The 25,720-nt window shown below is 37.4% G+C and overlaps 1 protein-coding gene across 1 annotated transcript in view; it reads right to left on the bottom strand.

Moving 5' to 3' along the window:
* Positions 1–25,720, bottom strand: part of WWOX (WW domain containing oxidoreductase) — a 536,469-nt gene that overhangs the window by 390,082 nt on the left and 120,667 nt on the right. Inside the window, exons 7-8 of the mRNA XM_010585166.1 lie at positions 12,122–12,307; positions 8,221–8,485 (exon numbers count right to left, since the gene is read on the bottom strand). Of these exons, the coding sequence (XP_010583468.1) occupies positions 8,221–8,485; positions 12,122–12,307 (451 nt within the window). The remainder of the gene's footprint in view (positions 1–8,220; positions 8,486–12,121; positions 12,308–25,720) is intronic.

Raw genomic sequence — 25,720 nt, 5'->3', positions numbered from 1 at the left:
AGTATGTAACAGATTCAGAAAAGTTCCTCACTGTGTGTGTTTTCCCTTACATTCCCTTTCCCAATCTATTATTTTTAACAAAGCTATATGATAAATGCTTTCCTGTTTTCTTAATAATGCTTGTCAAAAAATATTAATTTATGTAAACTACACAAGAAAAATCTTTTTTGTGTGGCCACAAAACCAGAAGTGTCGCAAACCTGTCCATAAACACAGTTTTAACATTATATCTATGTGGCAAAGTAGCATACGCCCACTTTTGAGAGAGGAGAACGTATTTCTAATCAGTCAGGAGAAGGAAGGGAGGCCAAGAGGCTGTACATATAAATCCAGAATATTATCTCATGCTGCTGTTAGGTATTTTGTTCCCTGACAAAACAGAACAAAAACATGAAAATGATTTTTCACAGAGCACTGTGAAAATACAGACTACCATACGGAGAAGCCTTTTTTTCGACAAACTTTAAATTTTCATCCTACTTCCACATCTCTCTGTAATATCTGACATTGAAAAAAAGAATACCTGTACAGCAATATGCAAAATAAATGCAAACATACAAATCAAAAAACCCTCAGAACCTCAGAATTTCAAGCATTTTGAAAGTACTGAATTTCACTACCTACGCACCTAAAAAAACCTTTTTTTACAGTCTCTTCAAATTCACAGTTCTAAATTTTAGTCATCTTTGCCCATGGAAAATCAATACCTTACTTGTTTTCAGTTATTGCAGTAGATAATCAATTTTTGCAGCAAATAAAACAAATGATGATGTTTCAGTATGAGAAAGACCTCAAGAACACTACCCACAAGGATGAGGCAAATTCCTAACAGCAAGTATAGTAATGACATAAAAAAACAAAGGTAAAGGGACAAAAAAAAGGGCTAAATATCCTGTTCAGCTGTTTCTGTCAGATTGCAACATCTTGCCTGTCACCCAAGCACCTCAACTGTCGTAATACAACAGAAATTTCCTTCCTTATGGTTTCTCAAATACATTCTGAGCAGATCAATGCTGCATAACACCTCAGAGACACCATGGCACTTCAGCTGCAGTTTAGCTGTGCAAGTGATGATGAGTAAAAGACAAAGAATAAGAATAAGGAAAAAACGGGAACTTGAAATCTTCTTTGGAGGACTGCAAAAGAACACAGGAAAAAAAGCACAGTAAAGGAAAGTCTGGGACTTTCAGACAAGAAATTATGGAAGCATCATACCACAGTGAAAAAATAAAAAGTATTTACTTTTAAAACCTTTTGTTAAGAACTCATTATTTTATTTGTAATGCAGCTTATACCAATACCCCCCCATTATTCAATAAGGAGGTCTGTTTCTAGCCAGTGAAACAATCTGAAACAAGAAATGAAAGTAACTGAATGCAAGACTGACTTTCTGCAAGTTTCAGAAAGAAATATTCTGGTTTATGCTGTTAACTACCTATGAGGCCAATCTTTTTCAGATTTCAGGCAGGAGGCGATAAGGTATCAGACAGGGCTGCATGTGAGGTTGCACAGAAAGTTAGCATTTGTGGGCAATTCAGACCTGTACGTAGACATTCCACAAGGTGTACATATAGCTTTCTAATCCAAGAAGGCTTTTTCAGTCTGAAAAATAGGGAAATATGCTTTTTAATTTCAAATTCTAATTTAATTACATATAAATATGTAATATAAAAACATTATGGACCAAATTTTTCCCTGCCTTGCAGTCCACATACTTGGCAGGGCATTCTGAAATTCTGCAAGGAACTAGGGGGAGAGGAAGAAATTCCTTACTACCTCCACAAAACTATAGGACATAACAGATCTGCTCCACAAACAGCTACGGGGTGTGCTGGACACAGCAAATTCCATGGCCATTGCTCCCCCCGAGTACTGCTCTACACACTGAGACCCTGAGCTCTTCTGTTTGATTCATGGACGTTTTCATAAAGACTTTCCATTCCTGTGGTGTAGATTATGGGGGATGGATTTAATTTGCCCTCATATTTCATGCCACATTTATTTTAGCAGGAAGTTAAAATATGTATCATTTAAATGTAAGTTTGATAATAAACTAGCTTATATTGCATTTTATTACTAGATAGGACACAGAATTTCTAAGTGCATAGAAGAATTTTTGCACCATCCTTCCAAAATGTTTAACTACTTTGGAGGCATTTCTTACCATCCTATTACAACCAATCAAAATATTCTTCCACATATGGCTTCTTTCCTTTTACCCAATTCAGTCAATTTTAAATAACAGTATTCTGCAAAGAAGTGTATGTTATCGGGGTTCAATAAAATAACTGTCCTTCCATGTTACTAGAGGTACAGTCCACAAACCTGTGTGTTAAAAAAAAGACAGCTGTTGCTTAGCATTGCTTTAACATTTACACTTTAGGCATTAATCCATAAAACAGGAGACGTGCGTATGTGATTTATACACTCTCTACAACAACTGCTAATATCCAGTAGATAGAGAGTCCCCTTTCACTCTCCTTTCCTCTTTCACTTCCTGCCCAAAACTCAGTTTGAGAAAAGAAACTGCCTTTTTGATCAAATCTAAACTGTGAGGCTCTTTTCAAAAAGAACTGCCTGTTGCTTTTCAAGAAACCCCAGTGCATTTTCAGGAATGTCTTGGGGAGGAAATACAGGCCAAATTCTACGCTGAAACACGCACATACCCACCCTGCCCACGACTGCTCTTGGAGCTGAACGTGCACAGCTGAGGGCAGAATCTGGCCTGAACTGTGAATTCAGTAATGGAAGCCAACATCAACTCAACACAGCCCACACAGATCTTTGGACAGCAAAAAATGTTTACTTAAGGAGGGAATACTATCCCCAGCTCTAAGGGTTATTTCAGCTTCTTTAGCAAAGAACTGGGGAGAAAGAGAAGAGATGATGAGACTGCAGGGCCTCTTTTGGGCTTCCATCAAAAGCAAACAGATGTGATCATTAGGTAGAAGCAAGTCACTCCTATAGATGCAGCTTCATTTCTTGCCAGAGTAGCATTTCTAAGTTGATATTAGGTGTGAGTGCAAATCATCACATGAAATTTAAATTTAGACACTTCCAACATATGGCAAAAGTAAAATCAGTGAAGCAGTTGTAGGCACAGGGGTTTCCTCCTGCCCATATGAGCATTGCAATACATGCCAACTGCCTAAAACACTCCTGGGATAGTATCAGAATGACAAGAATTCACTGTTTTCTGTAAAACTAAGACGTAGAGAAGACTTTGGGGCCCTTAAAAATATTCCTTATAATTCTCAATACCAAATACTTTAAATACAAAATCCAGTTCTGAGAAGCTACTATCTTTGGGGGAGGAGGGAGAAATCAAAGAGCAGTTCAAGCATCAGTCTCTTACACAGTGAAAAATTAAGGGCAGAATGGTCTTACTGCAGCCAACTGTCTGTTTAAAGGTGACAGGCTGAGCTCTTCTAGTTGGAATTTATCTCTCAGCAACAGAACCAATGTTTTATTCCTAACCATTAAAAGGGGTAACACATCTGCTAAAACTCTAGCACAATGGCTGGCTTTGCACTGCAACAGGAAATGTAACCCAATAGTCTCAGAACTTCTACAAACCCTAGCCATTTCTTAATGTAAAAGGATTTGAAAATTCACTTCACTGAAACATCTGTTAAGCTCTTGCTACTCTAACACATGATATTCTTTCTGCTCTCCTACCTGCCAACAAAAATATTTGGTTCTATGTAAGACTATCACAAGTGTGTTATAATGGCACTCTGCTTCTAATTTTATATGCCATTGTACACTCACAAAATCACCTGGGGGTGACACTAGATAACATACTCAGTATATGCTCAAAACTTACAATAAATGTATTTAATTTTAATCTTGTATGTAAATAGTAACAAATCAGATGGGTTCTGAATGACTAGCATTAATTTAAAACAAAAGAAACAACTTAGTCAAACTATTCTTGAGCCAACCTTCAAGAAGAGAAAGAAAAGGGGAGGGGGAAAGAGAGAAGCAGAAAAAGAGGGCAAAAGAGCATGAAAGAGAGAGGTAAAAAGAAAAAAAAAGGTAGGAAAAAAGCCCAAGGAACCAAAACCCTAAAGCTTTACATCAAACCAGCTAACCATGTGCGTGGCCTACACCGTTACTTTCAAAGCTTCTCTTCCAATCTGTTATTTACAGTGGCCGCTTGTTTCAATTGACATTTAATTATACCGTAAGCATCTCCAATTTACTGAGTAACTATATAGCGGTAAGTAAGAGAGGCCCTTTGAACATTAGTAGAGCTACAGTTACTACAATAATAAAATGGTAATTTATTTGCAACTATTGCTTTCTACAAAAAAATACTTGTTCTCCATTTCTGTCTAGCAAATCCTTCTAGCTTTTAGATCTTGAAAGAGGTGGGTGGGAAAAAAGGATTAGTCTTTCAGTTTCCAGTGCTCTACTTAACAAAAGTACTTCTTGTATACCTATAACAATCAGTGACTTAAATATTGTGTTATGTTTCAAAAGCTGACCAGACAGCTCTCTGTTACGCAGCAGAAGAGTTCACTGTAAGTTGTACAAACATACAATTTTTATGCTGTAGTCACTCATAAAATAGGTTTGGAAAATGTGAAGTTGCATTTCTTCTGCAGTAACGTATGACCATTTACAGAAGCAACTAAAATTATGCCTCTAAAAGCCTAACACTTGAAAGACAGATAAACCCTACCTAAGTATATTTGTTGTTTTAGGAAAACCAGATTCTAAGTGATCTGCAAACCTTTTCATTAAGCAGAAATTTAAACTTGCCTGACTTCATAAAGTGCCCTAATTACTGAAATTTCATCACCGTAGTCGCAGCAAATAACAGCAAACACGTAAGTAAGAGTGTGATATTGGAATACTCATTCTCAGTGCTTCAGGGTATCAGCTAAAACCGAACAGCTACCAACAGTGTTTCCTAAGCCAAATTCTGTCATGCTGAATATCCCAAGTACCACACGCCAGAGGCTGCATGACCTCTCCCCAAAATGGCAATTCACAGTATGCAATAGTATGCATTTCTGAAGAAAATACTACATCCTCATCAACCAAAGTAGAGCTATTCAACATTCAAGAACTGAATAATTACATTAAAAAAAATAATAAAAATTCAGATATACAATGTATACTTCTTCACTGTTGGAAACAAAACAAAATAATTACTAAACTGTTATTATTTCTAGTAAGTAAACTTTAAATACATGATTTTATAAGTACCACAGAAAATGATAACTAAGTGAAAGGCGTGAAAACTAATGTCTCAGTAGCAACTTGCAGCCAGGACAGAACGTAAGAATTATATTGTTCTGGAAAAAACTAGTAGGGAAAACAATGTATTTTCTAATTTTCTCCTGCATCCTGCTTCAAAATTTCCAAAAGAGCTGAAAATCTGAGTATTATGCTGAGCTATCCACCACTCTCAGAACACCTAGTAAGTCTATCTTTGTGAAATACAAATTAAAGATGTAATTATTTTTTATTACAGCTTTTACTATGATAATATGAAAAGGCCCCAGTTAGAATCAAGTACGTGCAGCTGCAGTCTGTGTGTATGTGTGTGTATATACATATATGTGCACACATCCATACAGACTCCAGGAGCCTCTACAGTTCAAAACATAGCAAAGAGCTTCAAACTGGCTCCAGAAGGATTAGGCTCTCCATGTACCACAATGCTGCAGCAGCTAAAGGTACTGCCTCTGACATCAAAACTGGTACAGGCGTATCTGCGTGGCACCTTGCCTGAACTGCTAAAACCATACCTCTCTCCACATAACCTTGAGATGGATCTCTCAATTCCAGTTATGGACCCAGCTCAGTGGCAACTGCTTAAAATGCTGCTGCATCATGCTGCATTGTGCAATGCAGACATCCTTCCAAAACACAGGAACATACAGTTCACAACCTTGGGACTGCAGCTTTAAGCTTTAAGATACATGCCCAGTATTCTGACCAAAACACTCATCTAAACTCTGGGGTGAACTGCCACAGAAATACTGAGAGGAAGCCCACAAAAAGATCCTCAAAAAAGTCTATTCCGGGTTGGTGACAGGACAATCCCTAAAAAAGGAGAAGGAGCAAATCATTTGTTCCCAACAAATCTTAAAATAGAAAAACTCTTACACCAATGATGTTGAGAATTTCAGCTCAGCTTGTTTGCATACCCAGGAAGGGGCCCCTGTCTAGTTTTACTGGCAACTGAAACATTGGTAAGATTCAGGGGAACATAACAATTCATATCAGAATATGAGTTATACAACTGATACTTACCCTCAACCCATACCCTTCATTATAACATTCAAATAACCTCAGAGAAACCCATACAAACACGAAAGACTTAATGAAGTGATTGGACTTGAACTAGAGTGCACTATTATTCAGTGCTGATACTTTTTGTACTATATTTTGTATTCTCTTTTATGTACCACCCATAAATAAATAGATACTACAAAAAAAAAAATCTATCAATTGTTTTAAAGAATTCAAAATGAACTTCAGTGTTTTATTTTGTTCCTTAGAGGATGAGATTATCTGAGCAACAAACACAAAAGGTTCCTTTGTGAAAACATATCAGAGCACATAAAACTAACAATTCATAAAAGTTCCACAGACTGGATCCTTTTCACAGGACGCTGATAACATTCACTTATCCATTCTCAGGAGAACTTCAAGAATTTGTTTTCAAACTATCCCTAACACAGCAGAGACATGGCTTTAAAGGTCTGGTCAAAAAACGTGCTGCTGAAAGATATTATTACTTGTCCCAAGGTGCCAGAATGCTCACTTACCAATCTCATGGACATAAATAGGTTTTGCATATGTACAAGGCTGCAAACTACAGGCAGAGGTTAGAGGTGTGAAGACACACTGTCAGTGTACCACACTAGAGGTCTGTATTTTTGCTCCATAGGTCTTACTGAAGATCCAGTATTGTCTAAGAACCTGTCCTTTTTTTGACATGTAAGCAGAGTTTTAAACACTGTAAGATGTGTTTTCCACTTACATTAATCCAGTATAAATCAAGATTAAGTTCATTATCTCAATGATAATGAAATGTACAAAGTCGCACCACTGCTTTGCTCAGCTACTATAGGTTATGAGGCAGATCAAGCTACTTAAGGATGGATCCCTCTGCCTCAACAATTCCTTCTCTGCTCTTTTTCAAATAAAACCAATTAATTTGGTCTGTATCACCAGCTCAGGGAGACAGTAAGTTACGCTACACCACAACCACTCTTGTCAGTTGTGAAGTCTTCTGTAAAAGGGGCCCTGGTTTGGGCTTGAACAAATTGCCATGGCTGGATGAGTTCTGCAGGGTTATGAATCCTTTCATTTCCCTGATTCATAGCTGCAAACGTGCAAGGGAGACTCCCTCTCCCTGCTCCCCTTTTGGGAATACCCTTCTTTGTCAGTGAATAAGGGATGAGAAACAGACAACAAGGTTAAAGGAAGCCAGTTCTCAATGAAGTAAAAGTCATCCTCTGCCTAAAAAAAGACTTGGGCCTCCTTATAAACATCCTTGTTCAGAGGTTCAAGGGATAAGAGTAACACCTCCAAACTCTGGAGATGCTGCAAATTCTTATATAATGAAGTCTCATAATGTTGGCTATGAAAGAACTGCGTAGCCGTTCATTATGTCATGGTCCCAGTCCAAAGTTCAATGGAGACAAAGGGAAAATACCCATTCCCTTCAGTGCTTTGCAAGAATCAAGAAAACTGTTGGGTTGCTTGGTTTTTTTAAAATATGAATGAAGGTGCCTTTACCACTGAAAGCACTTTCCCTCAGCCATTAATAATGTCTGTAGTATCTTTTCTAACTAGGGCATCTGTTTACATAGAAAATGCAGTCGAGCATATTCCACTTAAAAACCAAAGCAATTTTTTGATGTTTTACATATACTGAGCACAGAAATAACTAAACTATCCCACACCTAAGATGTACAACTGCTTTAATCACAGTGAAAATCATATATTCAAACAAGGAAGTCATGCACTCCGTCTAACAAGGTACCGTTACTGACGATTGACAAAGTTAATCTAAAATGGTTGGAGAATCCTCTTCTAGAGCACTATCGTGGCACGATGTTTGTCATTAAAATCGGGGTTGTAGTTATAAAAGGCAATAGGTCAAAGCAGATACATACATCTGGATTTTTATAACTTTACTCCCCTGATTTGAAAAATGAAGATGTGTAAAATACTGTTAAGTCATTCACTTACCATGGATTTGGTGAAAGGTCGAGCCAAGGTAAACAGCAGGGTATACACCCACCAGTTACGATGAATGGAGGAGTAAATCATATTTCCAGGATGGACTGAATTAGACGTCACCCCATGGGGAGAAAGGCGTCGGTTCAGCTCATTGGAGAACAGTATATTGCAAAGCTTGGAACGATTGTAGGCCAACATAGCCCAATACTCCTTCTTAGATGGAGAAAGCAGGCTGAAATCAAGTTTTCCAGAGGAGTCTTTAATTTCTGTAAATCTAAAAAACAGTAAATATGCCTTAGATACCCCAGAGTTAATTTCACTCTCATTAAGAACAACATAAAATGTAGACAACAGAGTAGAACTTGGCCAGAACCAACATAAAACAACAGCTTATTTAGCAGTTGAAAGCAACTACTGGAAATTGCCTGAGACGCAAGGAATTGTCCCATATAATATGGCAGTAAAGTTATTGAATAATTAGCAAAAGCAAACGATAAATAAAAACAAGTCCAAAAAAGGCTTTAATGATTTAAAGACATTGTATGTAACTTATGAATCACTTTATTTTAAATCTAAAAAAAAGATTTTGCCATAGATCTACAAAAGCACAATCAACTTGGAGGAAATAATGTAGGATTAAATAACTCTGCATTAGAAGCAGAGAAAACCAGCATCGTTTTATTTCTCCTTCTTCCCTTCCCCTGATTATTTCATCCAGTGTTCACGTACTGCACACTTTCATTTAAGTGTTCAAGTAACTACGGATGAGTCTCACTGCCTCTTACACTCTTTTTTAGATTAAAAATTGATGAATATAAAGGGGTTATAACCTTGGTAACTTGCCATCAATAGTCTTATATGTTTAAAAGATAAATGTAAACAAAGCCAAAATGAGTTCTGGCAGAGTATAATGTTTTTAAGTATACCCATGGCATGGCTGAACACAAATCAAAGTAACTAGTTGATGTTTTTTAATTGGGTCTGACAGAGTCATTAAACACCAGCTGTTTGTTTCTTTCCTTTTTTTTTTTTTTTAATAACAAAGTAGTGAATGTTCTAAAGACATGTAGATGAAGAAAAGGAAGTTTCCATATAGCATTTTCCCCCAATTCTTACAATTTGATTTATCAATTTACTGGTATATCTTAATATTAAAAAATAATACTACATTTAGTTACAGATCTATGTTTCATTCAGAATTGCTACTAAAAATAAAAAGGATTTAGCAAGCTCTTTTTAATACTCAGAGTTTTCAGAATCAGCTGGGGAGAACAGGGATAAACATAATTATAGTACACACTAGAAAAATGTTTTAAAATATCTTTACTAATTTTGCATCTCATGCCCAGAAATGAAGAGATCAGCTGGAATTTCTACATTCATTCTGTGAGCAGAATTATAATACAGTCAGAGAAAAGCAACTGCGGTATTTGAACTCAAGAGGAATCCAGGATGTTCTGTATCTTGCAGAATTAGCCGTACAATTTCAACACCAAAATTTCTCTTTCATAATTTTTGGTTAGATAAAATACATTTCTGAAATTAACAGGACTATTCTGGGAGGAATTTCCTATATTCATTCCTCAAGTAATCATTTATGACACCAAAAATAACCTACAAATAAAATACTTTGTGTATACTGTATAATGGAAATACAGTAGCATATTTTGAGTCCAGTCCTGCAAGTGTGCTTATGTGAGTCAATCTTACTTATGTCGGCAGTCTCATTGAATTCAGTAGGATAAGGGCTGTACAATCAAATTAACAACACAGAAATAAAGACAGAAGGAAAGTCAACCTACTTATTATTCTGATTTTAATATGATGTGCTTAAAGTACCCAAAAGCTTAATTTAAACAGAATTCATTTGTGCTGAATCCAGAGAAGTAACTAGAAATGAACGAAGAACCAGAGAGGCAAATAAATATTTTGCCTTGGAGCAGTCTTGTATAATATTTTCTGCAAACATGGGACTTTATTTTTCCCCTAACAGGGGGTCTTGACTCCAGCTAAAAGATCCTGCCAAGGTTTATGGAAGTAATTAGATACCAACACTTCTGTTTTACAACATAGTTTAAGGCCCAGAGTTCTCAAGTAGGTCAGAAAGTACTACTACCCAATAATACCTAATGTCTAAACTAACTCCCTACATCAACTTCTTGCCATTAAACAGACTGGGCGGGGAAGCACAGTTATTTACAATGATCGGTTTAAGTGTTAAGATCTGCCATAATACATTAATTGGACCCCTTAGAAAAAGGGAAATTTACTAGTTGCATTTATTATTTTATTCAAACATAGACTGTTACTTATTTTTTGATGGGCTTCTATAAACCTTGGCTGATCTTACTGAGTTAGCAATGAGCACTTTAAAAAATGTTTTCAAAAATACAGATAAAGATATCCAGAGATGTGAGCTCTAGTTACACATAGCACTTAATACAGTGAAAAACAAAGATGTCATTTAAAATACTATCAGAGATACAAACTTACAAAGGGGAACAAGCAGCTGACAATTCAACATAATCTCCCATTAAATAACAGCTCATTTATACGTATCCCGTTGTGCCCTCCACATCTGGCAAGTGATTGGAGTTGGCAGATTTATTTCTAGAGCTATCTTGCCTGCCCTGCAGTAGCCTCCCTCACTCCTAACAGGACTCTGCTACTTGCTTTCACAAACCTGGTGTGATTTGCAAAGATAAGGATGTCCAGATTTTGTTACCACCTAATTACTAGACATTTCATGTCTTTTAACACCAGGGAGGATTATTACTGGCATTTTCTATTGCTTTCTTTCATTTCAGCCATCATAAATTTAAAATGGTAAAAGTAAATCTATCTGCAGTGTGTCATTTATACCATAAGCCCCTGTGTTTGGAAGTGATAAAGGTTTCAGCCCGACCCTTGGCTGGTCTCTCTCTACCAGGTCCCTGGGGTTACATTTTATGGAAACATGATTAAAAAAATAAGCTTCATTCTGGGTCACTAAAACATTTCAGAAATATGAAGGCGGGGGGTGGGGGGACTCACACATTCTTCCTTTTGGTTTGCTAGAGCTGTTACACACGACCAAAAGTGAAATAGAAATCAACAGTAATGTTTAAAGCTGGACATTATAGGTCTAATCCTGTAGTCCCTTAACTAAATCAGAAGGCAGTAAGTGGTTTGTGCCCACTAAAATTTAGAACTGGGGCATGCATTTTGCACAAGGAACTTCATTTAAATCAAATCCATCTTTTCAGTTATTAACACAAAGACCACAAGCATGTCTGAAATAAGGCAAACCTCATCAACGTCTTTTTTGCCAACTGTACTTCTCCTGGCAGTAGAAAAGACAAGCATCTAACATTTTAATTAAAAAAATTCACCAAAAGAGGCATGGCCAGATTTCTAATATGTATTAACTACACTACTTCCCATTTTACAATTATACAGCTAATGTCTGCATTGAATTCCCTAATTTCTCATTATAAAACAATTGGATTTCATCTAGCAGTTTTTAATTGCATTGTTTCTCCTGCTAAAATAACTGCACATTCTTCTTGGTAAGATGTTGAAGTTGTTGAATGACAAATCAATATAGGTCATGCCATTCAGATTTAATCAATTATTATTCCATCTCCTCACAAAATCAATGAGTGGTCTGAAATGCGGTGAAAATCTGCATTCATACAAAGAATGATCAAAAAATACCTACATACTGTTATAAAACTAGAACACACTTGATCCAGCAATAGAGCCAAATCCAGTAACATCCACAGGCATTAGCAATGCTTCTATTTCAAAAAAGATTATTCAAACACAAATGTTTTAGAGCAAGGCCTTTCATTTTCAAAAACTTCTGCAGTTCTGCCACAACCGGTTTAGGGTAAAGATTTCAGCTAAATCAAAGGTAATATTCACCGACCTGTGTGATTCGGAGGACACCATCACAACCCTAGCAGGAGATGACCGGCGTAAAACGTCTTCCAGAAGCTGGACAAGATAGAAATGTCCCAAGTGGTTCACCTGGAAGGTGGACTCCAGGTCATCCTCCGTCAAGCTCCAGGGAGCACCAAACACGGCAGCATTGCAGATCAGGATGTGAAGAGGCCTGAAGAATCAGAAGTATTGAATAAAACGGAATCGGGGAAAAAGAAATCTCAATGACGTACATGTAACGACGCTCCTGCGTGAACCGGGCCAAGGCGCATCCCGGGTGTAGGCGTGAAGGCTTTGGCAGCGGCGCGGCTGGAGGGCGGTTTCTGTGGGAAGGAGCTGCCCTGTGGCGGACGCAGCCGGTTCCAGCTGGTTCCGCCGCGGCCCCCCCGCGGGGCACAGCTGAGCCCCTCCGCCATGTCGGTGGCACCTCTGGGAAGGTGCCTTTAAGAAAAGGCAAAACGCCACAGGGCAGAGAGGACTGAGGGGCAAAAGTGGAAAACAGCAGCACGAGCAGCACGGCGAGGGAAGGAGGAGGGGAGGAGGGGCTCCAGGCGCCAGAGCGGGGGTTTCCCTGCAGGCCGGGGAGAGCCCACGCTGGGGCAGGCGTATCCTGAAGGGCTGCCGCCTGTGGAGAGGACCCAGCGCTGCAGCAGAGGAGACCTGTGAGGAGGAAGGAGCGGCAGAGAGGGGCTGTTGTGTACTGACCACAACTCCCCATCCTCCTGGGCCACTCGGGGCGGGGGGAGGAGGAGGAGGAGTGGGGATGAAGGAGCGACGTTGAGCCTGGGGAAGGGGCAGGGCGGGAGGAGGGAGAAGAAGGTGTTGCTTTAATTTTTGTTTCTTACTATCCAAATCTACTTTAATAAATTAGCCCACCACAACGTGTCGTCTCAAGATGCCCACCAGAGCAACACCACGCAGCTTTTCCACTTTCTTCAAAAATACCGAGTAGAATGGTAGTAACGCTTTGCATCTCAAGAACCAACAGGACCATAGCAAAGTCCATATGTCCTGAGCATTCACAGCAATAGTGATCAGCAGATGGATGGCTGACATGCATGGGCAGGTCACCAGAAATACCTCAACACTATCTCTGTTCTCCCAATTGCTAATGAGGGAACAGTCTCTTTCGGAACATTTAGAAAAGAAACTTTTCCTAGGGGAGGAGCGACTCCTATCACTTTCTTATGTGGGGTAAACATCTATTCACGACACCAGCACAATTGGTAGGAAAAACGTGAAAAGTGATTAAGAAATAAAGACACAATGCAACAAGGCATATTTCCACGTTTTATACTTCTGCAGCTTGTGAAGTATGCTGTTAAAAAAAATACAAGTTGATAAAGACTGAGTTGGAAAATAAAAACATCCTCCAGAAGCTGTAATCTTTGGTAGAAAAACTGCACACAATACATATGAGATCCTTGAGACAGAATCCTTCCTCCTGAACTCGGCTAACCCAGTTTAAACAGAAATGCCACGATGAAGGAACTTGAAATGAAGCATTCCTAGTTTGCTTTGCAAAGGGTAAGATTCTACCAAACTAAGCTAGAAAAGAATCTAGACTGTCACATACCTCTCTCATTTAAAAATCAGGTCCAGAAAACTTCAAATTCCTTGACGTCTCCACTGTAATCTCAGGATGCTACACACCCTGCAGCCTCCCCAACCTCCACAGCAAGATCAAGGACAAACACCCTTTCTGTTTTTTCTTGTCTTTTTTTAAATCCTTATGAAACACAGCAAAGACTCTGGTTCTCGGACCTCAGATGGATCTACATTTGCTAGACTGTATCATCTCAAAGGAAACCTTGGCACCGACAGTGTATTCGTGTCCTTGAGTCAGAGCCTGACGCAGCAGACCTCAGCAAGAGTACCTGAGCTGAAAACCTCATACTTGAGAGCCTGCATCTGGCATCCCTGGCCCTGATACAGTTAAATAGGAAAGGTCACACAAAATAATGACGGCCAAACAACTACTTTTCATTCCTGCACTCACTGTGCACTAATACCTGTGATGTCCGAACACCACAATATTAAGATCTGTCACATTTTTTTGTTTAGCCCATTCCAGCCTATTATGTCTTTACTGCAATTGGCCAAAACCCATGATACAAAATCAACCACCCAACATACACTCTATTTCTGAAGATAATAAATGAAACACAACTAGGAAAAATAGCTGCTTGCCCTCTGTTCTTTCCAAGTACTTCCTCACAGCCCTACACAGAAAACATGACAGGAGACCCAGGGTCAGATCATTTTCCTGCATGTTTGAAGGACATATATACTGCAACTCTGAGCATCTGCAAAAGGAATTCTGGAAAAGAATGTGAAACATGAAGCCCCAGGTTGTCAAACAAACCTAAGTAATTAGATTCCTTCAGGCATGTTTGAAAACCCCAGATTTTGATAGCCCGGTTTTAAAAAAACATTTCTTGGGGAATCAAATGCACCTTAGGTGAATGCTGAAAGAGCTGCATAAGCATCAACATAAACAGTAGGCTGTATTTCCTTATTAAAATAAATTTCAACTTCAAGCCCGCTGGGAAGTTACCAATGTAGTCTGCTTTAATAAGAAGTTAACAATCTAATATCTGTACCTGTGCCAACTTGGAAAATTTTAACAAAAAGCTTCAGAAGCAGTATGAAACATCTGTGTACTTTGGGAAGCTCATTTTCTGAAGTGCTGAATTTCTGATTTGCCTTTTGGTCAGTGACACTTATACGCATAATATCTTCACAGACATACTACACCCACAAAAGAAACTGAAGATAAAGGGGGACTGTCCTTTTAAAGGCAAGGTTCTTTCTTTCTGTTCAAACCAACTTGCAAAAAAGGCAGTTCTTTTTTTCATCATGCAGCCTCACTCAAACACAGCGCAAGCAGGCTATTTACTAAGATATGCAGGATCATATTTTTTAAAAGGTGCCCGACCTTTTGAGGCATATTTTATCAAAATGTTTTAAACCCGAGTTCATTTTGCCTGTTTGAGATGCATCTGCCAAGAGGAAAACAAAGCCTCATGAAGCTTGAGAGTGCATGTGTGGAAACTTTGGATGATTCATCATCTTTTCTGAAAGTTTATGAAAAGCTCTAGCAAGAATTCATTTACAGATTTGTAGATCTGCTGGGAAAAAGGAACAAGTTTCTTCAACATAGATGTAATTTTTGGTATAAGAGCCTCCTGTATGAGAACTAAAGCATATGAGTACAGCAGTAATATAAAAAATATAGTCGCCACTCCCTGCAAAAGATCGTAATTCTATTTGATAATTGTCATATGTACTATGAAGTAACAGACCACAGTAAGACAGAAAGGACTCACATACAAACCCAAACTATATTCCACCTAACCAAATTGTAATATCCTTCATTAATACTAATTACAAAATAACCACCAGAGGCAAAATACACACTCTATACCTAAATCTATCAGCTCAATTAATTAAAAAGATGATTCTAGAATTATAAAACAATAAATGAAGTCACTTTTAAATTGTCAGGGCATTTAATTGGGTTTTATAAAAGAAATAAAATTATGCTTCAGTCCTTTTCATGAGATTTGTATTTTTCAAACAACATTTTGTTCTAATTTTTTAAAGTAAAGGTAATTAAAATTAAAGAGACCATCAAGTTAAAAGTATTTACAATATTCTATTAGAAAAATCTGTGAAGAAATATAAAAACAAATACAGAGACATTTTAAACTAATATCATAAGGAAAAGGTAGTATCACATTCCCTTCTAGAATTCCTTTATTTTTAATTAGCATTAGTGGTTTTAAAACATTAAAAACTGATTTCTCTAGAAACACCAGAGAAAAGAAACCTAAAGGGTTATATCAATAAATATTGCTGTTATGCTTTGTTTCCACTCAGAAGGAACCACCTCGGATTTGGATCCATGTCCATTAAGCTATCGGTGTCTCTCATCAGACTGCTAACGAAGGTCCAATTACTGAAAATTGTCCTCTAAGTTTTTGTGACCTGGACATTTACACACCAAGAAATGAATGAGATTACCTATGTAACAGCCACCATATAATTATGAATTTCAGCCACAGATGACAGATTCTAATCTCAATGGTGCAGAGCTCTATATCACTGAACTTATCATTATGCAGGAACAAAATTTTTAAGATACATGACAATTCTCACCACACATCTGGCACTACAGCTTTGCTTTATGACAGGAGTATTTTTAAGTGATAGCAGAACTACGACCTTGATTTCACAAGTTCATTAAAACCATTGCTGCGATCTACATCAGGCTTCCTCCCGAGCCCAAGGAAAAAAAAAATCCCCTCCTCGGTTTAAAGTAGTTTGTAATTCTACATCAAAGGCACTGCTAAGGCCAACAAAAAACGTCAGCAGCAAAGGAAAATTTTCTTTAGTGTTTACTCCTGGTATCGACATTACCAAGCTGCTCCTTCTAACCATGACACCTATTTGATAATTCTGGAAACACTGTATAGTTAAAACCTTGCAGAGTGTTTTGAAAATTTACCCCCATATCTCCTTAAAATATCTTCAGTCAGTGACTTACATCACACCAAGTGAGCTAACGTGGTCTACCATTACAATTTAAGTATGCACTGGGACTTGAACATGAGCTGCTCTATCATAGCATGTAATCACTGTTTCTTACTTCACAGCATGACTGAGCCTCACGAATACGCTGCTTTAACTGCAATCTCTACAGCAATTCTAGAAAACTCTCACCATGCTGGTAAGCGTAGCTACAATTTAGTGAAAGTTAAAAAGCATGTAGAAATAACAAGGACTTTCTTAATTATGAATATCTCAGCTGAAAACCATCTAATATCTTGTGCACTTCACAAATCTGTGATGCATTACTAACCCTCACACTGGGCAAGTCATTCAGATCTTAAAAGCTGTGCTCAATTCACCATTAGGAGCAACAAAGCAATCCAACTGCTCTGCACTATTTTAAAATACAGTAAGTGAATACATTAGAGAGATACAGAAATTAAGCTGTTGCTATAAATCAGTTAGTTATGAAATTTAATAATCAATTTGTTAGCACCTGATGTAAAACTATGATCTGTCAGCAGCCTCCCAAGCTGGCTGTGTGCAGCAGTAGGTATTTCCAAGGGAATTAATTACTGATGATTTGCAAAGGTAAGAATAATATTTTTCAACAAATGTAGCCTGTGCACTAGGAGGTTAAACAAACACCACCAAAATGTCAACAGAGTTCTTGGCTTTGGTGTTCTCCCATTTCAAATGTAATGAAATAGTTAACCAGAAATTATGCAAAGGGAATACTTTCAAATCTTCCCATGAAGCAGAATGTCACACCATCTGGGGCACTTCTCAAGTGGTTTGAAAAGTTCACACTGTTTGGAATTACACAGAAATTCAACAGAAAAGGCTTTGCCGTATCCCCAAAGTCCCATAAGCAACTGTAGACCTATGTCACGGCCAGTAAAGAAGGCAGAGTTGTGACTTCTCTTCCACAAAGAAGCAAAGTCACAGCCCACCAAACTTTTTCATCCCGTAACTCTGAACACCCATGTTGCTTTCTCTGAAAGTTAGAAAATGGTGCTTCCTTCTGTGAGGGAATGCCTATATTCACAAAGGAAATAACCAACACGCAGGCTAGGCTTATGGCTCTCCAGAAAAAGGGTGAGTTAAACAATCACCTCCAGAAATCCCTCTCATTTTTACAAGCAGCACTGATGGGAAACTGAGCAACAAGAAAATCACTAAGAGTCAGACAGCAGCAGGAAATCTCAGAACCATGTATAATCTAACACTGACCCAAAAATATTTACTTGTTTGATGAAAACAAAACGAAACAAAAAAGCGCACTGCTTAACTCAATGAATTTTGGAAATGAATGCTTAATGCCTAACTTCCCTTTTTCTAAAAATATTGACTGAAAAGTCAGCAAAAATACCCTTTATTGCCACCTGTCAGCTAAAAGAATTGAGGATCCATGTCAGACAGGCTTCATTTTAAGGCAAGCCACTAACACTGAACTTGGAGCCCTGATGGATGACCTCCTGCTAGAAGCAAGGAAAATTCTCTGAAATTCATCCTACTGGATTTCTTTGCAGGATTTGACACTGTTGATCAGCAAATACTTCTGCCCCAGTTCCAAGAGATTACTGGGAGTGTACTGAAACTGTTCTGCTTCTTTCTTTGTACCAAATACATGGGAATTATTATGAGCAGCTGCCCCTATGTCTTCATAATATATTATCTGCATACTGCCATATAGGTCAACCATCTCTCAATCATTATGCATTACCTCTATAAAATCTTCAGTGTACAATTTCATAAAAGTTTGGAGAAGGAACAGAGGTCTCAACAGATTTAGAACTAAACAGAAAACATCCATTAGTCCTGGTTTTTCCTTTATTAGCTTTTCTTACACATATAGGGGGAAAAAAAAACAACCAAAAACCTAAAAAAAACCCACATCATCTTACACCTCCAGAAATTAGTAAATTACCTTCCTTTGAAGAAAAATTCTATCACTTTAGCTCTAGGGGGATAGAAGAATTTGAGAGGCCTACTTTTCCTCTTAACAGGGTACAGAAGCAATTTCCACTATTGTGAAAATTTTGAAGTTGAACTTCTGAAGAGACATGCAGACCCAATACTAAACCAAGAAACATTTAAACATCTAATGTTTTTAAACATTTAACATTAACACTTTAAACGTTTGTAATGTTGACCTCAAACTGACCTTAGTAAAACCTGCACTGCCCAAAGCACCTTCCCTCAAAAATGATCCAAGCTGGGATTTCTCCTTCCACTCTTGTATGAGTTTCACAAACACTACACACAAAATAAGAAAAGCAGGGATGAGGTTTAATTTGTTGACATGACCTGTCTCCCACACTTGGCTAATTTATACACTGCAGGTATGGTGTATGATACTAGAAATCACAGAAATTAGGAACTTTTTAATCTACATTTTTCTTATTTGGTATCATAACATCAGTAATACACTTTCTTTTGATAACAAATTATTGCTTAAAAATGAAGCTCAAGATTAGTATTCATACTTGCTTTTTAACTTACAACTACAAGGCAAGAGGGAGAAGGAGGAAGAATTATATTTTACAAGTGTGTGGTGTTTCCTCCTTCCATTAGGTTCATACCAGGGACTCTCTCACCTTTTGGGGTCCCACTATCCACAGTTCTGAATTCCCTTTTCCATAGCTATAATCTAACCCTAAATTTCCTCTGACTGACAGCACACAGTGTACTCAGGGTATTGATATTAACAACACAGGTCAGTCCTGCTCTTCCCTCACCCCAATGCCATATTTCAAACCAAAATCCATCCAAGAAACCACATTTTCCTTTCTCAAAGTGTTGCATCTTTGCTAGTTCTGTATCCCTGGGGATTCAAAATACCTCCATACATGTGGATTTTGAAAGTCCTGGGGCCAGGTTGGGGTAGAAGAGGGATAGGATAGGGCTCTGCAACGTAACTTCTATATCCATTCAACCTTCCAGCATTTCCATTCTGCATCCTCTTCCTTTTCTCAAGCCCTGGCACAACACGAGGAGCACTCTGTTCCATTCCTTGCCATGCCTTGCAAAGATATTTTGTTTTGTTTTGTTTTCAATCTCCCTGACACTTAGGAGACAGCAGTAATGGAAATATCCGGAATCTGGTAATTTTCATTCAGCAGCTCACCTAAGGACATTCGCTACCTCAAAGTGGACACATATATCTTGTTCAAAATCCCAAGAGCAAATCATTATTTATGTGTATACACAAGCACTTACAAACAAGCATAAGCCAGCTATAAAGGAATATTCATTTTTGCAATAACCATGGAATGATTTGTTGTTTCAGCACATACTTCTAAATATATGAATTTCATTTGTACACAGTAAGTACTTGTTAGAAAAAAGAAAGCTACAACTCACGAGGAAGGTCAATTACTACTTTTATTACATATTCGTGATATTTCCCATTGAAAACAGCTAACTCCTTGGAAATTTTTTGGGGGACCACGGTTGATCATTCAAACAATAAAACACTTCATGCACTTTGAACATTTCACTTGCCAATGACAACTCCTTCCTCTGTTTTGCCTAGAGATATATAGAGCTGTAATAGAGTTCAGAAAGCCCCTAGCAGCTGCATGCTGCCATTCAGACCTGAAAGATTCCATGTTGTGATAAAAATTAATGTACTTTGACATCCTCTGGGATTTTTGGTGCCTTGGGAACAGCTAATGAAGAAATACAACCTTTTCAGACTATAATGCAAATTTTTGGATTCTAAGATTAAGACACATGTGGTATATGCATGGCCTGTCTAATGTCAACAGTAAGGCTTCCATACCCAAGTGCCAGAAGACTCTGCCTTCCTGTGTTTTAGCTATCTCCCATAGAAAACCTTTAACTAAATAGACTAAGTACATTTTAATCTGTATGTAATTAAATAGCTACTCTTGCCTTATATTTCAGAATCTTTAGAAGACAGCATCAATTAAGCACACAGATCTTCTTAAAACCCATTAGGCTATAATGATGCAAAATCCTTGTTTTATTTGCAACAGAATACATTTTAATCAGGCATATTGTCATACATATTTTACTTTCTTAGATACTCAAAATAGCCTTCGCAGCTGGTGTATCTTGTGGAAAGTTTTTAGGAAGACAGGACCCCAAGACTTTATGAGCCATCTTAGACTCAACTTAGACTTAGGCATAGACACATGGCTCAAAATGGGAACCAGAACAACCAGTGTGCTGAGCAGAAAGCCACTGGAGGGTTATCAAGGTTTCTTCGTTAGGTTACAGTGAAAAGAGTGCAAAGTGCCCAAAGACAAGTGGCACGTTCGCAAATTTTAGACAGCACCGTTAATAGTCATAAAACTATGTAACAAACACCTAACAAAATCTTTCTGTTAGTAATACGTAAAGACACTCAATATTTTTGCGGATGCCACTATATGTAAAGTTATGGTGAAATGTCAATCCTATGTTTATTTTAATATGGACTTTTTCTTTTAAAAAAAAAAAAATGTTCTGAGGCAGGAGATATTTCCACAGTACAGCACATGAAGCAAAAGGTGATCTGGTGAAAATGTCATGATCTCTGCCTCCAGTAAAAGCGGGGAGGGGTTAAGCTTGAGAGATTTTTAATTTAAAAAATACTGGAAACAGTTTTTGGATCCACATGACTTGACACATGCCACCACAATGGGGTAATTGTGTATGAGAGCTTAAAAACAGAAGAAAAAAGAAAAAGAAAAAAAAAAAGAGAAAAAAAATTATGCAGAAAGCCAATTCCTAGGCTTTAATAAGGCACAGTACCACCACAAAGAGAAAAAGTAAGTTTCACCCTAATATTATTATGTATGTTTCAAATGCAGTCAGCCTTTGATCTTATTTAAATTTAAGATATGTGCTGTCTGCAACAGTAACTTCTGAACTATGCATGTTTCAATACTTAATTAAATGTGGATATTTCTTGATATTTCAAAATGTACAATGTTGTCCAGAAGTTTGTGCCTCAGTGGCACTGTTAGAACAGCAACTGTATTCTAAGATAGGAAGACAAATATAATAGCTCAACTGTTACTAGTTTTAATTCAGAAAAAGTATTCTTATAAATGGCAAAGAGTTAACAGATTTGTAAGGTGTTAGAAAATATGTTCAAATTTTGAAAGACAATACTTAGTGGCAACAATCATCTCTGACAGAGATACATCTACTCCAGAACCATTAAGCATATTGGCATAATGGAATCACTAATAATTCATTTAAATCATATATTCATTTTTTCTGGATCTTTTAAGTTAGGTATGCAACAACTTGCTAAACAGATCCCATTTTTACCTCTATATTTATATGTATGAATAGAATTTATCATACATTGTCTATGATTTAATTGTGGTTAAATTGGAATTAAAAAAAAAACACAACAAATTAACACACCTGCAATGAGTCAGTTATAATGCACGAAAATGCAGAAAAACAGTATTCTGGAGTGAATTTTCAGCAGGCTCTGAAATCTTAATTGCACCCACAAGGTTTCAGAGCGCTTCTGCTTGCAGCATGAAAAATGAATGTACTCATAGAGTTTGAGGCCTCAGTTAAGGAGGCCAGCTGAAAATCTGGCCCTCTCCATTTTGGGTCTGGTTAGGGAAATAAGAAGAGACTAAAGTTCCAAATGGAGAATCATAATTCATAACTGCTGTCTTCTCCATATTTCTACACACAGCATAAGTGAATAAACTGTTAGCATATGCCAACTCTTACCACAAAAAAATTCCTATTTTAAAGTATAGGAAAGTAACTGCAGTGAAAATTTACATATGGAAGTCCTGCATAATTTTGAATTGCTGCTACCAATTCAGAGAATTCTAAGCAGTAGCTGTTGGCAAACCTTATTTTATAGCTTTGAAGTAATTCAAGATTTTTCAGGATAATTTCATTTTTTTTCCTCAAACATTGAGAACATTAAATTGATGTCTTACTGTTTGGCTGAAGATAACTTTAATTCAAACCAAGTGGCGCTATGAACCACTCAAAACTAAAGATGCACATAAAATTTCATCTGTAACTTTACTGCTCACTTCTGCCTGCTAACTGTTTTGATCATGGAAGTGTTCTTATGCTAAGGATCAGGCAAATGCCATGATATCATGACTGTAAATATTGACAACAGGTAGCTATCTTGGAAATTTTAGAACTGAAACATTAGTGCTGTCCCCCAATTAAAGTATGCAGGTTTTAGTCAAATATGTGATGATTAAACTGGGAAACAGATACCAAAGTATCACATCCACAAATCCACACTCCGACACAAATACCAAATCCTAGAGACTCTGAACTATCAAACACTGACGCTGACTAAATTTAAATGCTACGTTGCATACAATCACAGGAGGGCAGTCATTTTGTCTATAAAGTGGATTAATACCAACCATAATTCCTCACATTGTGCCCACTCAATGAAGAGGAGATTCAATTCAGTGTTTTTTAGTTCCAGAAGCCTAATATGAAAGATTGGTTGGTCTGCCTCTTCCAACTGCACAAAAATCAGCTAATGCCAAATCCATCTTAGCCCAGAACATTATTATAAACAGATCACTTATTTGATTTTCCATAACAGAGGCATTCAATCAACTGCCTGAGCTGGAAACTAGCAGAGGGGAAAGACTAGATACAGATAAAAGAAGTAACTTGAACAAATCTAGCCATTTAGGTGCACTGAGACCTCTTTTCCTACTCTCATCCTAACCATAGCACTGTCTTCACATGGAAGGAAGGTGGAGGTCATTCACTTCTGCTGAAAATATCCAGTGAGGAATCTATCTCCAGATAACAAGCCAGGAATACTAAAAGATAGCCAGAAATCACAGTTAAATAAATAAACAAACAAACCACAGAAATAACAGCATTGCAGTTCAAACTATAAGAGAGTCTAAAATTAGTCACCGTTACTGTAACATAATGAACTGGTGCTCTCTAAAGAATTTGTTCTGTAAATCCTTCAGCCATCTCTTTTACCAATTTAGACTTCCATTTTATGCATTAGTCACATTGTGTTCAGTTTGTACTACAATGAAATAAGAGGTAGATCAAACATTGAACAGCAATATTGCTTTATTCTGTGTTCCCCCAACGATGACTTTGGGAGATCCAACTAAGTTACCGCGTTTAGCTTATTCTGCCCACAGAATCTTTGTAACTGTGAGTGCAAGAAAAACTGGAGAGCACTGTCCTGCACATAAGGGAAGTTTATATTCCGCTACGATCACACTACTGCAGGATCTAAAATAATCTACAAAACCCTTCTCCCCCAGAGCTTTATTTGACACTGCATGGATAAAAAAAGTCTCAGAAAGAGAAACAGCTGTATCAACTCTAGAGTACAGATAATGCAAACAAAAAAAAATTTTTTTTTCTGTGAGGTTGAAGGATTTTCTAGAATATATTTCTAGGAATACAGCATAATTTACCAGTGTTTATATACTCTTGAGCCCAAATTTTATCTGTGAACAAGGCTGCAACACCTAACAAATCCAAACAGGAATAAAAGATTCCTGTCAAATCTCAGAAGCATGATAACTTGAAGATGAATCATCTGATTTTTGCTTTCAAACAAGGAAGCCTTCTTAGCTCTTAAGTACTACTCCAATTTATATTAAATGTTTCTTTTCAGAGTAACTCTTTCCTCCCATTTATTATTTATGTTTTTTCTCAACGCTCCCTCTGTTGCATCATTTGTTTTCTGTATGCAACCAGCCCCTGTTAAATTCCTGCTGAGCAGAGGATGACATTTCTTCATTCTTCACGTAGTTTCCACAATCTCTCAGATTCTCAAGCACATTCAAGAAGGCATTTTTTTTTCCTCTACAAGTTATTCTATTAAGGCAGGAGATTTACAATCTCAGCAATCTTCCCTCTGCTCCCTGCAATCCCACCACCACTACCTTCCCCAGCCGCAATAGGTTTTGATGGTTTAACTCACTGAAATTTAGGGATCCTTTTTCTGGAGTAGTTCCATTTTAGTTTTCTCATCCAGGAAGAAATCTGTGAAACAGAGTCCTTGAAGACTCTTTTCCAATAGCTATCAACCAGGGAAGAACAGGCTCCCAGGCTGTGATGTGACTATTGAATACACCCTTATATCTGCTGACAAAAAATAGTACCAAGAGCCACAAAGTGTCCCAGAAAAGCAGAATTTCAAAAGACAAGGAAATCTATTCTCTATTTTATAAATTTTCAGTTATTAGTTATAGTTATATTGTTATATGTTCAGATATTAGTTATCAGGTGTCACCAAGACCAAAACATTCTGTAGAATACCAAAGTGTCCCAGAAAGCAATAGTGGACTGGAGAAATTAAGCAGACAATAAAACTATCTGCACCCAGAAATTTAAGATGTTCACCACTGAATACTAAAGGCCTCTTCACATTACATGTTGTGAGAAATAAGAACACAGATCTTTATTAAAATGTGTATGTTCATATAACATTTCTCCTTCACATTTTAAAATTATTGTAGTTTTTTCCCAGAAACCAAGATCTATAAAACTCAGAACTCAAACGATAGTTTTGTTTAGAACAAAACCCAATCACTTTATTTGCTTTTCCTACTACTTTATTGTTAAGGAATTTGTAAGAGATTTTGTAAGAAAGAAAACTCTATACTCATAACATATTTCCTATGCTCATTAAGAGGACTTACAGCTACCTCAGGGGAACCAGGGAGAGTGTATCACAGTATGTCTTCTACAGGTGCATGAAATCAGGGATATCAAAGCCTTTTAAGAAAGTTAGGCCACCAGCTAACAGACTTGCCAAAGCATAAAGAACAAGGCTCAGTCTGTCACTGAAGCCTGTAAAATTTCTTTCAATTGCTCATAAAGCTACTAATGCAAAGGAATCACTGATCTGACAAAAGCCTCTGGACACTACAGCAAAACAAACAAATGAAGAGACAAAAGTAGTTAGTGTACATTAGGGCTGGAAAACACATAGGCCTAGCATTGTAGTAATAAGATGCTACTGCCATATAATTGCTTTTCTGACCGTATCCAGACATAGTTAAATCACAAAAAATCAGAG

The sequence above is a fragment of the Haliaeetus leucocephalus genome, unplaced genomic scaffold (genome assembly GCF_000737465.1).
Source record: "Haliaeetus leucocephalus isolate CR32 unplaced genomic scaffold, Haliaeetus_leucocephalus-4.0 Scaffold92, whole genome shotgun sequence".
NCBI lineage: Eukaryota > Metazoa > Chordata > Aves > Accipitriformes > Accipitridae > Haliaeetus > Haliaeetus leucocephalus.
Note: the sequence above shows the minus strand (reverse complement) of the source record. Positions and strands in the feature narration are given on the sequence as shown.